We start from the raw sequence: 13420 nt of genomic DNA on the forward strand, positions 1-13420 counted from the left end.
TCCAGTGGGAAATGGCACAAGTTCCCAGCCCTGGTATAGTTATTTGATTGGCAAAACTCCTGATTTATTCTGATGATAGTAGTCTGAAGAAAGATTCCTGCAACTCAAGGGAATGGCTAACTTAGGAAAGCATGACTCAAAGAAGCAAATATTGGCCATATGACTAGCACTTCCTATGGGCATGAAGAGCTGAATTTGAACATTGTGAACATCTTGCCAGTTGAAAGATTTTCTGTGTTGCAAGTCAGAGATAGTTTATCTGGCTCCCCAAAACACAGCTGAAAATGTCTGGCCAGGCACAGTGGCTCGTGCCTGTAATCCTAGCACTTTGGGAGGCTGAGGTGGGTGGATCACCTGAGGTCAGGAGTTCAAGACCAGCCTGGCCATCATGGTGAAACCCCATCTTTAAAAAAAAAAAAAAAGAAAGAAAGAAAATGTCCTTCAGGGATCATTCAGTGGTCATATGATTAGAACAGACTATTTGGGAGTTGGGCCAAATATTTAATTTATATATGCAATTCAAGTGTGACAGGTGCATTATTTATTAAACAGCCATGTGGTAGGTAGTAACTGTCTCTCCTGTTTAGGTAATCATCCTAGATGAATAGTTTTAAAAATGTATACCTCAGATCAGAGATAAAAGTCACGATTACCTGAGAAATTACTGGAAATGCAAATTCTCAGTTTCCTTCCTAGACTTACTAAATCAGAAATTTTCCAGGGGAATGAGCAACAATCTTAGTTTTAATCAGAGCTTTTTTTTTTTTTTTTGAGACAGGGTCTTGCTTTGTCATCCAGGTTGGAGTGCAGTGGCACAAACACAGCTCACTGCCACGTCGACTTCCTGGGCTCAAGCAATCCTCTCACCTCAGCTCCATAAGTAGCAAGGACTACAGGTGTGCACTAGCATGCCTAGCTATTTTTTTTTTTTTTTTTTTTTTTGTATATTTTGTGGGGACAGGGTTTCACCATGTTGCCCAGGCTGGTCTCAAATTCTTGAACTGAAGTGATCTGCCTGCTTGGCCTCCCAAAGTATTGGGATTATAGGCATGAGCCACTGCACCCTGCCTAATCAGGGGTTCTTAAATTTAAGCATGTACCAAACCCAGCTGGAGAGCTGTTAAAACACAAATCACTGGGCCCTGACTCCAGTGTACGGAAACATAGATTCTCAGGTTCCAACCCACTTGTCGGGATCAGTGTTTCTCCAACTTTAATGTGAGTGGGAATAATCGGGAAATATTGTTAAAAGATTCTTATTCAGTAGGTCTGGGGTAGAGCCTGAGAGTCTACATTTCTAACAAAGTGATGTTGATGTCATGAGCCACAATCCCATACTTTGATTAGTGAGAACCTCGAGCAGAGGTTCCTAAACTTTTCTGAACATTAGTATTGCCTGATGTCTCCATTCATTTGTGTTGCTATAACAAAATACCTGAGACTGGGTAATTTTACAGATAATAAAAATTTATTTCTCATAATTCTGGAGGCTGGGAAGTCTAAGATCAAGACACGAGCATTTGGTGTCTGGTGAGAACCTACTTTCTTGCAGCATCTTCTCATGGCAGAAGGTGGAAGGGCAAACATAGGAGTGATTGCTGGTTTCTTCTAGCCCTTTTATAAGCCTGCAAACTCCATTCGTAAGGGATCTCCTCTCATGACTTAATCACTCCTAAACACCCTGACTCTTAATACTATTACATTGCAGATTGAGTTTCAACATGAATTTTGGGGGACACATTCAGACCATAGAACCTAGAAAACTTCAAAAACTACGGATGCCTGGGTCCTACTCTGGGTGACTGCAGTTTAATTGCTCTGGGGTGTGGCCTGGACTTTGGAATTTTTAAAAGATCTCCAGGTAGTTCCAATGTACAGGCCTTGATGGCCCTGAATCTTTTTGCTGCTTCAGGTAACCAGAAAGTAAACGTAGATCCTCAAAGCCAATCAGGAAGCCATCACCAATTACCTTCCTTCCTGTATCACCAGTCTTCTCAGATCTGATATTTATGGGAATATGATGGAAGGGCTTGCATATGCTATTCTTTCACTGGTGGGGCAGGTGTTCCCATAGAGAGTCACAGACTACTGGGCCTTGTGGTTGGGATAATTATCTAAGGTATATTCTATGGGAAAGAGGCCTTACAAACTTGGCCTTCAGAAGAAAGGCCCTATGTGGACTCCTCCAATCTCTCCTCTCACCTCCTTCTCCTCAGTGCTCCCACTGTAGTCACTTCACATAACCTTTTCTTTCAGGTTTCCTAGCTCGTGTGTTCCCTCACCAAACTCCTCTCTTTCTTCTATAAATAGAGCGCTAATGATGGTTTTTGATGTGGGTGGTACTGCCCTCTAGGGGGTGTTTTTTGGCTTTCACAATAATTAGGATGATTTTACACATTTAAATGGGTAGGGCCCAGGATAGCTCAACATTCAGGAATTGTTTAGGACACTACCACACAAGAGTGACATTTCTGCATCTTTCACTTTGAATAACTTGCTGAAAACTTATTGTAATTAGGATATAACTTTTTTGTTTGAGTTGGAGTTTTGCTCTTGTCTCCCAGGCTGGAGTGCAGTGGTATGATCTTGGCTCACTGCAACCTCCACCTCCTGATACTATCACACTGCAGATCGAGTTTCAACATGAATTTTTGGGGACACATTCAGTGAGTTCAAGTGATTCTCCTGCCTCAGCCTCTCGAGTAACTGGGATTACAGGAGCCCGCCACCAAGCTCGTCTTATTTTTGTATTTTTAGAGGAGACAAATTTTCACCATGTTGGTCAGGCTGGTCTCAAACTCCTGACCTCAGGTAATCAACTCACCTCGGCCCCGAAAAGTGTTGGGATTACAGGCGTGAGCCACCGCGCCATAATTTAATTTTAAATATAAACACAAGGCATTTTATGCATAGTTTTAATATACACTGAACTTTCGAGGAATGCAACTGCCATGAAAATCATGAAATGATCATATCTTGTTTTGTTTGAAAATCTGCCAAAAGTTTTTTATTATTTTGGAAAATCATACCACATCAATAATTCTGTTCATGGTATTTGAATCACCATTATGTCTGTATCATTCTGCATTTGTAGCTGTTATATTCAAGGTGATTTAATATAGAGATGCAAATATCTGAGTATCACATTGTATCTTCTTAAATGTTATGCACAAGCAATTACATATCTAAACACATGGTATTTAATTATAAGTCATATTCCTTCTACTACTGCTCTTATCTCCTATCCAAGTACTAACCAGGCCTGACCCTGCTTAGCTTCCGAGATCAGACAAGATCAGACACGTTGAGGGTGGTATGGCTGTAGACTCCTTTACATTTCTTTCTTTCTTTTTCTTTTTTTATTTGAGACGGAGTTTCAGTCTTGTTACCCAGGCTGGAGTGCAATGGCGCGATCTCGGCTCACCGCAACCTCCGCCTCCTGGGTTCAGGCAATTCTCCTGCCTCAGCCTCCTGAGTAGCTGCGATTACAGGCACGCGTCACCATGCCCAGCTAATTTTTTGTATTTTTAGTAGAGACGGGGTTTCACCATGTTAGCCAGGATGGTCTCGATATACTGACCTTGTGATGTGCCTACCTCGCCCTCCCAAAGTGCTGGGATTACAGGCGTGAACCACCGCGCCCAGCCAGCTAATCTGCTTTATACGCAGAAAGCGTATTTCTCCTGCTACTATGTTCGGTCCTCTCTTTATGAAGCTAGCATTATTAACCTAAGGGTCACTTGTCTCTTTTCTGAGCCTGGTTCCATCTTCCTGGAAAGAGTTCAGCATTAGTCATTCAGGATGGTTCCAGACAGATTCTGTGTGATCTGCGTATCTCTCTTCTGATCAGCAGGAGGGGAGGGACTTGCTCTCAGTTCAGCGAACTTTGACTGATGTCTACACTTGGCTACAAGCAGTTGCTTTGGACATTACGTCTCCTTTTAATTCTGTATTCTCGAAGGAACTTTAGGATGAATCGAGTCTGACCGTCTTTGATACTAGAAAAGAGAAGTGTACAGATAGGCAGCGAACATGCTGAAATCTTTTCCAAGAAAAGGTGTTTTGAAGAGATAATAGGAGAAAGGAGACGAAAATTAGCCAAAGAGGAGACGAATTTGGTAGAGGGGGAAGTCCTAGGGACAGGAGAAAATAGGATCAGGAAGGGAAACAACAATTAAACTCGGGCCCCAGAAAAGGCTGCAGGGGTCCTGAACATTCGCGTCTCCGGCCTGGCAGGTCGTCTCGCGGCCCTGGGCCCAAAGCCCGCCCAGCTGCTTCTGCGCCCCGCCCCGGCCCGTGCGTCTCCGCCCGCGCTGTCTCTTCCCAGATCCGCATCCGGCTTCTCCCCTGGTTGCCACCCTTCGCTCCCGCAGGACCGGGAACGGGGTTTCTGCTTCCTGCTGCGGGAATCGGACGCCCCAGGTCAGGCACCAGTGTCTCCCGCCCCAGTCTAAGGGAGGGTCCGAGCGCAGGTAGAACTTGCCCTGGTCCTGGGTCTAGGGCGCTGGGTTCGGAGGCTGAGAGCGGGTGGGAAGGGCCTGGCGGGCACGGTTAGGAACCACCCGAGATTCACCTGGGAGTGCATCCACGCGGCTCTTCCCGGCGGCTCCGGGAAGGGGAAGGAGTGCACACTGCGTGAAAGGGAATGTGACAGAGGAGAAGGCTGAGGGAGAGGGAGGGGCAGGAATAGAGATCACGTGAGAATCAGCTCCTCTTACTTCCCTGCCCTATGTGCCTATTGGAAGGGGACAGTGGCTGTCACCAACAAACGCTAATATGAGAACTGTTTGTAATAATAGGAACCTAGGCTGTGCTTAAATGTGCTGGACTACCATACAGCCACTTGAAAGAGTGAGATGGAGGCCGGGCGTGGTGGCTTACGCCTGTAATTCCAGCACTGTGGGGGGCCGAGGCGGGTGGGTTACCTGAGGTCAGGAGTTTGAGACCACCCTGGCCAACGTGGTGAACCCCCTCCTCTCTACTAAAAATACAAAAAAATTAGCCGGGCGTGGTGGTGGGCTCCTGTAATCCCAGCTACTCGGGAGGCTAAGGCAGGAGAATCCCTTGAACTCGGGAGGCGGAGATTGCAGTGAGCTGAGATCTGCCACTGCACTGCAGCCTGGGTAACAGAGCCAGACTCCGTCTCAAAAAAAAAAAAAAGGTTTAATGTGTTACCACGGCAAGGTCTCTGAGATATACTAAGTGCAGAATAATGTCTAACCTATGATCCTGTTTGTGTAAAGCAAAAGCAATAGTGATGGTGAAGGCACATATTTGTATATGCATAGGAAGTGTGAAACTGTTAGTATAAAACTGTTAGCAATGTTTACTTCTAGAGAAGGGAAGTGGGAAGAGAACTTTATCTCTTCATTTGTGGTTCCGTTGAATCTCCTTTTAATAATTCCAGGATGCAAAAAAATAAACTGTCCTTATTTTTCTGCTTATTTTTGGTTTGAGATCTCTTTAAAAGAATCTGAGTCAATTCTGAGATTCCCCACTCCTTTCTTTGGGGGTTTATATAGAGCAAAGACATGAGCAAAGTGTACAGGACACAGAAGCCATCATTTTTGATGTGTTTGTCACACTGACGTCCAGTGGGGTATTGTTATCCTTTTTAGTCCTGGATTGTTAGTCATTCAGGTCTTCTTGTAAGTGTTCTATTTCCCTGTCCCTAAGCTTATTCACACTAGGTTTAAGTGGTTGACTTAGCAATATATTCCTAAAATATTTACATATGAATGAGAAATTAGCCTTTGTCCAATAAATAAGAATATACTTTCTTTCGTTCTTTTTTTTTTTTAAATAGAGGTCTACTAAGTTGCCCAGGCTGGTCTTGAACTCCTGAGCTCAAGTGATACTCCTGCCTCAACCGCCCAAAGTGCTAGGATTACAGGTGTGAGCCACCACACTTGGCAGAAAATAGGTTCCTGGTGGTATAATTCAAGCATTCTGTTAGGCAGAGGTTTCTAATTTGCAGTTTGTGGAGATCCTGGGAGATCCATAAATGGGCTTCATAGACCCTTTGAAAATTGAGCACAAAACAGTATATACTCTTTTTTTTTTTCCTGTGAAAAAGCTCCATAGCTTTTACTAGATTCTCAAAAACCTCTGAATCCCACTGACCAGCAATTGTGGGAACAATGGTTAACAAGGCTAAAAGGGTCTCTGTCTTCAGGAACTTAATGGTCTATTGGGAAGAAAGACAAACAGGTGATATGCTCTATGATAGGGGAAGTATGAGTATTGTGAAAACAAGGAGAAGGCCACCTAAGCCAGACAGGGGCTTGGTGTCAGCACAGGCTTCTTGGAGGAATTGATGATGAAACTGAAGCCTATAGAGTGAGAGGGAAGTAGCATTTGGTCTGGTAAAGGAGAGGTGTTGTTGGTGGAAGAAAAAAAGACTGTTCCAGGGATCTGCCTGTGCAAAGGCCCAGAGTCAAGAGATACCTTGGCAGTTAATAAGCTAAATAGAATTTGTATGATTGAAGCTTAGAGTGCTGAGAGTTAGATTGGGGTGTTAGTAAGAGATGATACTGGGAGGTAATCAGAAGCCGGGTTTTGTGTGTCATGCTGAGGATGCAGAGAGGAGCAAGACAAAGGAGTCCTTACCTTCAGGAGTTTTATTTCAGTGAGGAGAAACAATTAGCAAGTGGGCTAATAAAAAAACATGCTTTGAAAAAAAAAGTCTCACTGTGTTGCTCCGGCTGGTTTAAAACTGGGCTCAAGTGATTCTCCTGCCTTAGCCTCTGCAAGTCTCTGGGATTACAGGCTACCATGTGTGGCTCTAGCAGGGAGATCCTTTAGACAAATCTAAATTCAGCAAAGGTGGCTGTAGGAGGAATGGAGAGAACTGGATAGATTTTTTTTTTTTTTTTTTTTTTTGAGACGGAGTTTTGCTCTTGTTACCCAGGCTGGAGTGCAATGGCACGATCTCGGCTCACCGCAACCACCGCCTCCTGGTTTTAGGCAATTCTCCTGCCTCAGCCTCCTGAGTAGCTGGGATTACAGGCACGTGCCACCATGCCCAGCTAATTTTTGTATTTTTAATAGAGACGGGGTTTCACCATGTTGACCAGGATGGTCTCGATCTCTTGACCTCGTGATCCACCCGCCTCGGCCTCCCAAAGTGTTGGGATTACAGGCGTGAGCCACTGCGCCCGGCACAGAACTGGATAGATTTAAGAGACACTGAGGAAGTAGAATTAATAGGATTTGGTATTTACTGGATAATAGTAACAAATAACGGTAGCTTCTAAATTGAACACTTAGCACCAAGCAATCCTCAAAGTGCTTAATATTTTTTCTCATTTATTTCTATAACAACTGTGTGAGGTAAACATTTTTCTTAACTTTATAAATGAGAAAACCCTAGAAACATGGAGAATTTAAATATCTTTCCCAACCAAGATCCCAAGGTGAAGGAGGATTCAAACTCAAGTCTGTCTAACTTCAAACTTCAGTAGGCAGAGGGGGCAAAGGAAGGGATATGGATTTGGGGCATAGATGGGAGAAGGAGAAGGATGATACATTTAGGATCTGTGGAATTTGGAGTACCTTTGAGTCATCCAGTGGGGATGTCCAATAGGCAAATGAGTAAGTGAAATATGAAGCTCAGAAGGGAGATCTAGGTCCAGGAATAGATCTGTGAGTCCTCAGCATAGAAATCTTATTTGGAGTCACATAGTGGGTGAGACCACCCCAGGAAAGTATGTGAAAGGATTAGAATAGAACTGCAAGGAGCATCGATGTTAAGGAATGGCAAAGAATCCCTAGGAAGATATAGCCAGAATGGTTTTAAGAAGAAAATCAGGACAGTAATATCATAAGAAACAAAGAAAGATATTTATTTATTTTTGAGATGGAGTTTAGCTCTTGTTGCCCAGGCTTGAGTGCAATGGTGCGATCTTGGCTCACTGCAACCTCCGCCTCCTGAGTTCAAGTGATTCTCCTGTCTCAGCCTTCTGAGTAGCTGGGATTACAGGCATGTACCACAGTGCCCGGCTAATTTTGTATTTTTAGTAGAGAAAGGGTTTCTCCATGTTAGTCAGGCTGGTCTCGAACTCCTGACCTTAGGTGATTTGCCTGCCTCGGCCTCCCAAAGTGCTGGGATTGCAGGCGTGAGCCACTGTGTCTGGCCTGGAAGAGAGAGTTTTAATGAGAGAGTAATCAACGATGTTATATTCTACTTGAGGGATGGAATAGATAAGGGCCAAGATGTGTTTATTTACAGGAGAAACAAGAAGTTCCTTTGTTACCTAAGAGGACTTGTGAACTGGTGGGGCAGAATCCCATTTAGTTGGTTGAAGAGTGAATAGGAGGCAAGGAAGCTTGGTGAATATTGACAACTTGATTAAAGTATCTTTTTCTCTGGAGCTAAGAATCCAGAGTCCAGATTGTATTGCGAGACCCTCTCCACTAAGTAAGGATCAAACTGATAGTCCTGGGGAGGGGGTCTCCTTTACTTTCTTATGTGAAGGCATGTCCCTTCCTCTCCAGCCATTCCTTTTTTTTTCTTTTTTAAAAAATATTATTTATTTTATTATTAGTAGTATTTTTTTAGATGGAGTCTCGCTTTGTTGCCAGGCTGGAATGCAGTGGCATGATCTTGGCTCACTGCAACCTCCACCTCCTGGGTTCAAGCAATTCTCCTGCATCAGCCTCCCAAGTAGCTGGGATTACAAGCATGTGCCACCACACCCAGCTAATTTTTGTATTTTTAGTAGAGACGGGGTTTCACCATGTTGGCCAGTATGGTCTTGATCTTTTGACCTCATGATCCCCCTACTTTGGCCTTCCAAAGTGCTAGGAGTACAGGTGTGAGCCACTGCGCTCTGCCCGACATTTTTTATTTTTTAAAACTTTGTAGAGATGGGGTTTCACCATGTTGCCCAGGCTGGTCTTGAACTCCTGGGCTCAAGCAATCCTTGTGCCTCAGCCTTACAAAGTGTTGGGATTATAGGCATGAGCCACTGTGCCCAGTCTTTTCTTAATTTCTCTGCTCTTAAGCCTTTGCCTTACCTTTTTCCTACCCCTCTCCCTTAGGATATTCTCTGGATGAACCCAGTTCTGAGAAAAACAACATTGATTGTTTTCTGCTCGCAAATCACTGGCATTCACAGGAGGGCTATGGGGAAGATACGCTCTCATGCAGATACACCCTCAGTGCAGCCAGGTGCTCATCACCTGTCTTTCTCTCCTTGTAGGCATATGCTAGCTGAGTTTCAGCCATGGAAAAACTCCACGGGCATGTGTCTCCCCATCCAGACATCCTCTCCTTGGAGAACCGTTGCCTGGCCATGCTCCCTGACTTGCATCCCATGGAAAAACCACATGGACATGTGTCTGCCCACCTAGACATCCTCTCCTTGGAGAACCGGTGCCTGGCCACGCTTCCTGACTTGAAGACCATGGAGAAACCACATGGACATGTTTCTGCCCACCCAGACATCCTCTCCTTGGAGAACCGGTGCCTGGCCACGCTTCCTGACCTGAAGACCATGGAGAAACCACATGGACATGTGTCTGCCCACCCAGACATCCTCTCCTTGGAGAACCGGTGCCTAGCCACCCTCCCTAGTCTAAAGAGCACTGTGCCTGCCAACACTTTGCTCCAGAATCTGCAGATATCCTACATGATGCAAGCTGATCTGTACTGGGTGAACAGCAGCAATTGCCTGCTCTCTGAGCCTCCAAGTTGTAGGGCTCAGCATTTCTCTAAGGGACTAGGCCTTTCAGCCTGCCCCACAGCCCCCGTCTCTGCCACAGAGACAGTCCAGGAAGCAACTTTGGTAATAGCTCCAGGCACTCATCTTGACTCCAGCTATGTCTGTTGAATTTTCTTGTCTCTAGCTTTCAAGTGTCTCGGTTTCCCTCTGTGCTGCTCTGTGTCTGGCTATCTTCTCTCCTCAGAGCCTCTCCTAAGGTGCCCTTTGCTGCAGGACCGTCTTCACCAGCATCGTTACTTTTATTGCATATCTACTTTGGAGATTTTGTGCAATAGATCAAAAACAATTCCTGTTCTGGCTAGGCATGGTGGCTCACACCTATAATCCCAGCACTTTGGGAGGCCAAGGCAGACAGATTGCTTGAGTCCAAGAGTTCGAGACCAGCCTGGGCAACATGGTGAAACCCCATCTCAAAAATACAAGAATTAGCCGGGTGTGGTAGTGTACACTTGTAATCCCAGCTACTTGGGAGGCTGAGGCATGAGAATTGCTTAAACCTGGGAGGCAGGATCATACTACTGCACTCCAGCCTGGGTGACAGAGCGAGACTGTGTCTCAAAAAAATGGAAGCCCAAGAGACCACAATGAAAAACAGTCCCTGTCCTTAGGAAGCCTCTGCTCATGAGAGCCAGCATAATGTTGCTATAGCGGAGTCAATTAGTCGATTAGCAATTTTGTATTTTTGAGATGGGGTTTCACCATGTTGCTCAGGCATGAGATACCTCTGCTAATTAATTTTCCAACAGCCCTATCAGGGTCTATACCAGAGACCACTTAATTGTGTGTGCATGTGCAAACACATGTCCACTTTTACACATCTACATACGTACATTTAGTGTACAGTTCAGAATCACTAGATAGACATACATTGCTTCTCTATATACTTGTGTTTCCGGTTGAGGGGCAAGACTAATCTGAACCCTCTTCTGTCTCTGCCGATTACAAAATATGCAACCTTGGGCAACGTCTTAACCCTTTAGAGCTTTAATTTCCTTACCTTTAAAATGAATTTAATGAAAATATACTTCATAGGATTGTTATCAGGATTACAACTACTGCCATCTTATATTAATTTGGGGCTTTGCAATTTGCAAAGAGTCAGACCTACATATATCACTACATTTAATTGCCCAGTGACCCTATCAGATAGGTGGTAGTGAATGAGAGAAAGCTGAGGTTCAGAGAGGTTAAGCAGCCCAAGGCTGCTGCTGGGGAATTAATATGGGGCTTTGCCCTTTTTCTTCTTCCTCTTTTTTTTTGCCCTTTTTCTTCTGACCTTCAAAACATCTTACTAATATCCTAAGAGGTGTGTGCAGAGCCCCATGCTCCCAGGATATGACATCAATGAAGAGATGAAAGAAGGGGCAGATCATGAAGCATGTGGGTGAAGTCTCCAAAGGTTGAGTACAGCAAGGTGGTGTGTGAGAGCACTAAGTCAGACAGGACACATCAGTGCTGGTGTGTGAAGGGAGAGGAGATTAGAGGTGCTATGAATGGAGATGTAGACTCTTCCTATGTCCTGGTGCTGCCTCCAGATCCATCTAGGTTTGAGGGGCTGTGGATACATGCTGTGATTCGTAACTGCCACTACTGTCCCCAGGGTCACTGGTTTTATTCAGAAGAGAAGAAGCCAGAGGAGAAGAAAGTGGCAGAGACCCAAATGCCATCTTATAGTCTGAGCTTGGGAGAAGAGGAGGTGGAGGATCTGGCTGTGAAGCTTACCTCTGGAGACTGTGAATCTCATCTGGAGCCTACTGACCATGTCCTTCAGGAAAAGAAGGTGAAAGCTCAAGAGTTGGGGAAAAGTTAATGGTGTGAAGGGGAGGCTGGGGTTAGAGTACTTGAACCAGGTCCCCTCCCCAGTTGGAAGGGGAAGGTAGGGATACAACCCAGCTCTTATTTCTCACTTACTAATCCCCCCACCTTTTTTTTTTTTTTTTTTTTTTTTTTTTTTTTGAGAAGGAGTCTCGCTCTGTCGCCCAGGTTGGAATGCAATGGCATGATCTTGGCTCACTGCAACCTCTGCCTCTTGGATTCAAGCGATTCTCCTGCCTTAGCCTCCCGAGTAGCTGGAATTACAGGCATGCACCACCATGCCCGGCTAATTTTTGTATTTTCAGTAGAGATGGGTTTCACCATGTTGGCCGGACTGCTCTCAAATTCCTGACCTTAGGTGATCCACCTGCCTTGGTCTCCAAGAGTGCTGAGATTACAGGCATGAGCCACCATGCCTGTGGCCCTAATCCCCTTTTCTCAGTTCTAAGTTGGACTCTACGTCTCTGTCCTTGATTATGTAAGTCTGCATGGATGCTTAAGTTGGTCCTTATTACCTCTCTTCTCCTTTTTTCCCCTCTCTTTCTCAATTCCCAGATGGCTCTAATGAGCTTGCTTTGCTCTACTCTGGTCTCAGAAGTAAACATGAAAAATTCATCTGACCCCATCTTGGCTGAAATTTTTGAAGTCTGTAGTGAACTTGCCCCCCTGGAGCCTGAGTTTATCCTCAAGGTATTACGGTGTTAAGGAGGGGATGGGGGTATGAAGCTGGTAGATAGGAGTGTGGTTATGGTGTGTGGGGAGTGGTGACTAGCCTCCTGTTGGGGGTGGGAGGAGCCTCTCTTAGAATTTTTGGGTGAGTCCGAGACCTAGTCCCTGTGGTTCAGTGAAGAGTGGGGAAAGAGTATACTAGGCTTTGTTTGTTTAGTAAGTACCCATTCTTCCAAGGAGGTTATAGCATTGTTAGGGAAGCAAAATACTTTTCTAAATATCATACAAATATAGCCAGAATAGCAGATAGTAAACATTTCTGAAGCAGAGAAGGGGGTGGGTGGGAAATGTTTTCTGTAATGCCTTGGAAAATGGCAGGTTTAATCAATGATTTGAACCCTGGAAAAATTTTTGATAGATACTGATGCAGAAGGTCTTCCAAAGAAGGAAAAGGCCTGGTTGGCTTGCAGGGTAGTTAGTAGACTCAGAAGAAAACATGCTGGAAAGGTGGGTAAGGGATAGAGTATGAGGACTTAGAATGCCAAGTCAGGAGGCCTGGGCTTCATATTTTGTGGACGATGTGGAGGTCTCAGGAAAGATTTTATATAGGCACACTCAGTCAGCAAGTAAGTTCAGGGCAGAAAGCTATGGGAGGAGTGGCTGAGATTCTAGTCCTCTCACCCTGTGCCCTAGGCATCTTTGTACGCCAGGCAGCAGCTGAACGTCCGGAATGTGGCCAATAAAGTCTTGGCCATTGCTGCCTTCTTGCCGGCATGCCGGCCCCACCTGCGACGCTATTTCTGTGCCATTGTCCAGCTGCCTTCTGACTGGATCCAGGTGGCTGAGCTTTACCAGGTATGGTGCTCATTTTCCTGAGCTTGAGTCTTCACTTGGTTCCTTCTCTTATGCTCACTGCATCCCTGGAGAAAATTCTCAGGCAGTTTGGCCTCTTCTCAGCTTTCCTCAACGTTGGGGCCTAGGCAGGATAGCTTCTCCCTCTACCAGGCGGGGTTGCCCAACATGGAGAACATGATTGAGAAGGACTGGACCAAAGCTTGAGAAAAAATTGGTCTTATTTTGGACCTCATGTTTCTTTTTTTTTTGGAGACGGAGTTTCGTTACCCAAGCTGGAGTGCAATGGTGTGATCTCACCTCACTGCAACCTCCGCCTCCCAGGTTCAAGCAATTCTCCTGCCTCAGTCTTCCAAGTA

The 13420-nt window shown here is 45.1% G+C and overlaps 1 protein-coding gene across 7 annotated transcripts in view; it reads left to right on the forward strand.

The window, feature by feature from the left end:
• The window catches only part of TEP1 (telomerase associated protein 1), a 60729-nt gene that overhangs the window by 11249 nt on the left and 36060 nt on the right, over positions 1–13420 (forward strand). For 3 of the 7 annotated variants that reach the window (XR_010342033.1, XM_012465668.3, XM_064374811.1), the window contains exons 1-5: positions 4339–4422; positions 9204–9788; positions 11326–11505; positions 12096–12230; positions 12903–13064. Coding sequence is in view for 6 of the 7 variants with exons in the window: in XM_012465668.3 (XP_012321091.2) it covers positions 9228–9788; positions 11326–11505; positions 12096–12230; positions 12903–13064 (1038 nt within the window). In the remaining variant the exon portion in view is untranslated. Of the gene's footprint in view, positions 1–4338; positions 4473–9203; positions 9789–9809; positions 11106–11325; positions 11506–12095; positions 12231–12902; positions 13065–13420 lie in introns of those variants that run through there. The other 4 variants (XM_012465679.3, XM_012465669.3, XM_012465671.3 and 1 more) reach the window with 3 other exon arrangements.

Source organism: Aotus nancymaae, unplaced genomic scaffold (genome assembly GCF_030222135.1).
Source record: "Aotus nancymaae isolate 86718 unplaced genomic scaffold, 86718_ANA_hifiasm-v0.15.2.pri h1tg000011l, whole genome shotgun sequence".
In the NCBI taxonomy this organism is placed as follows: Eukaryota; Metazoa; Chordata; class Mammalia; order Primates; family Aotidae; genus Aotus; species Aotus nancymaae.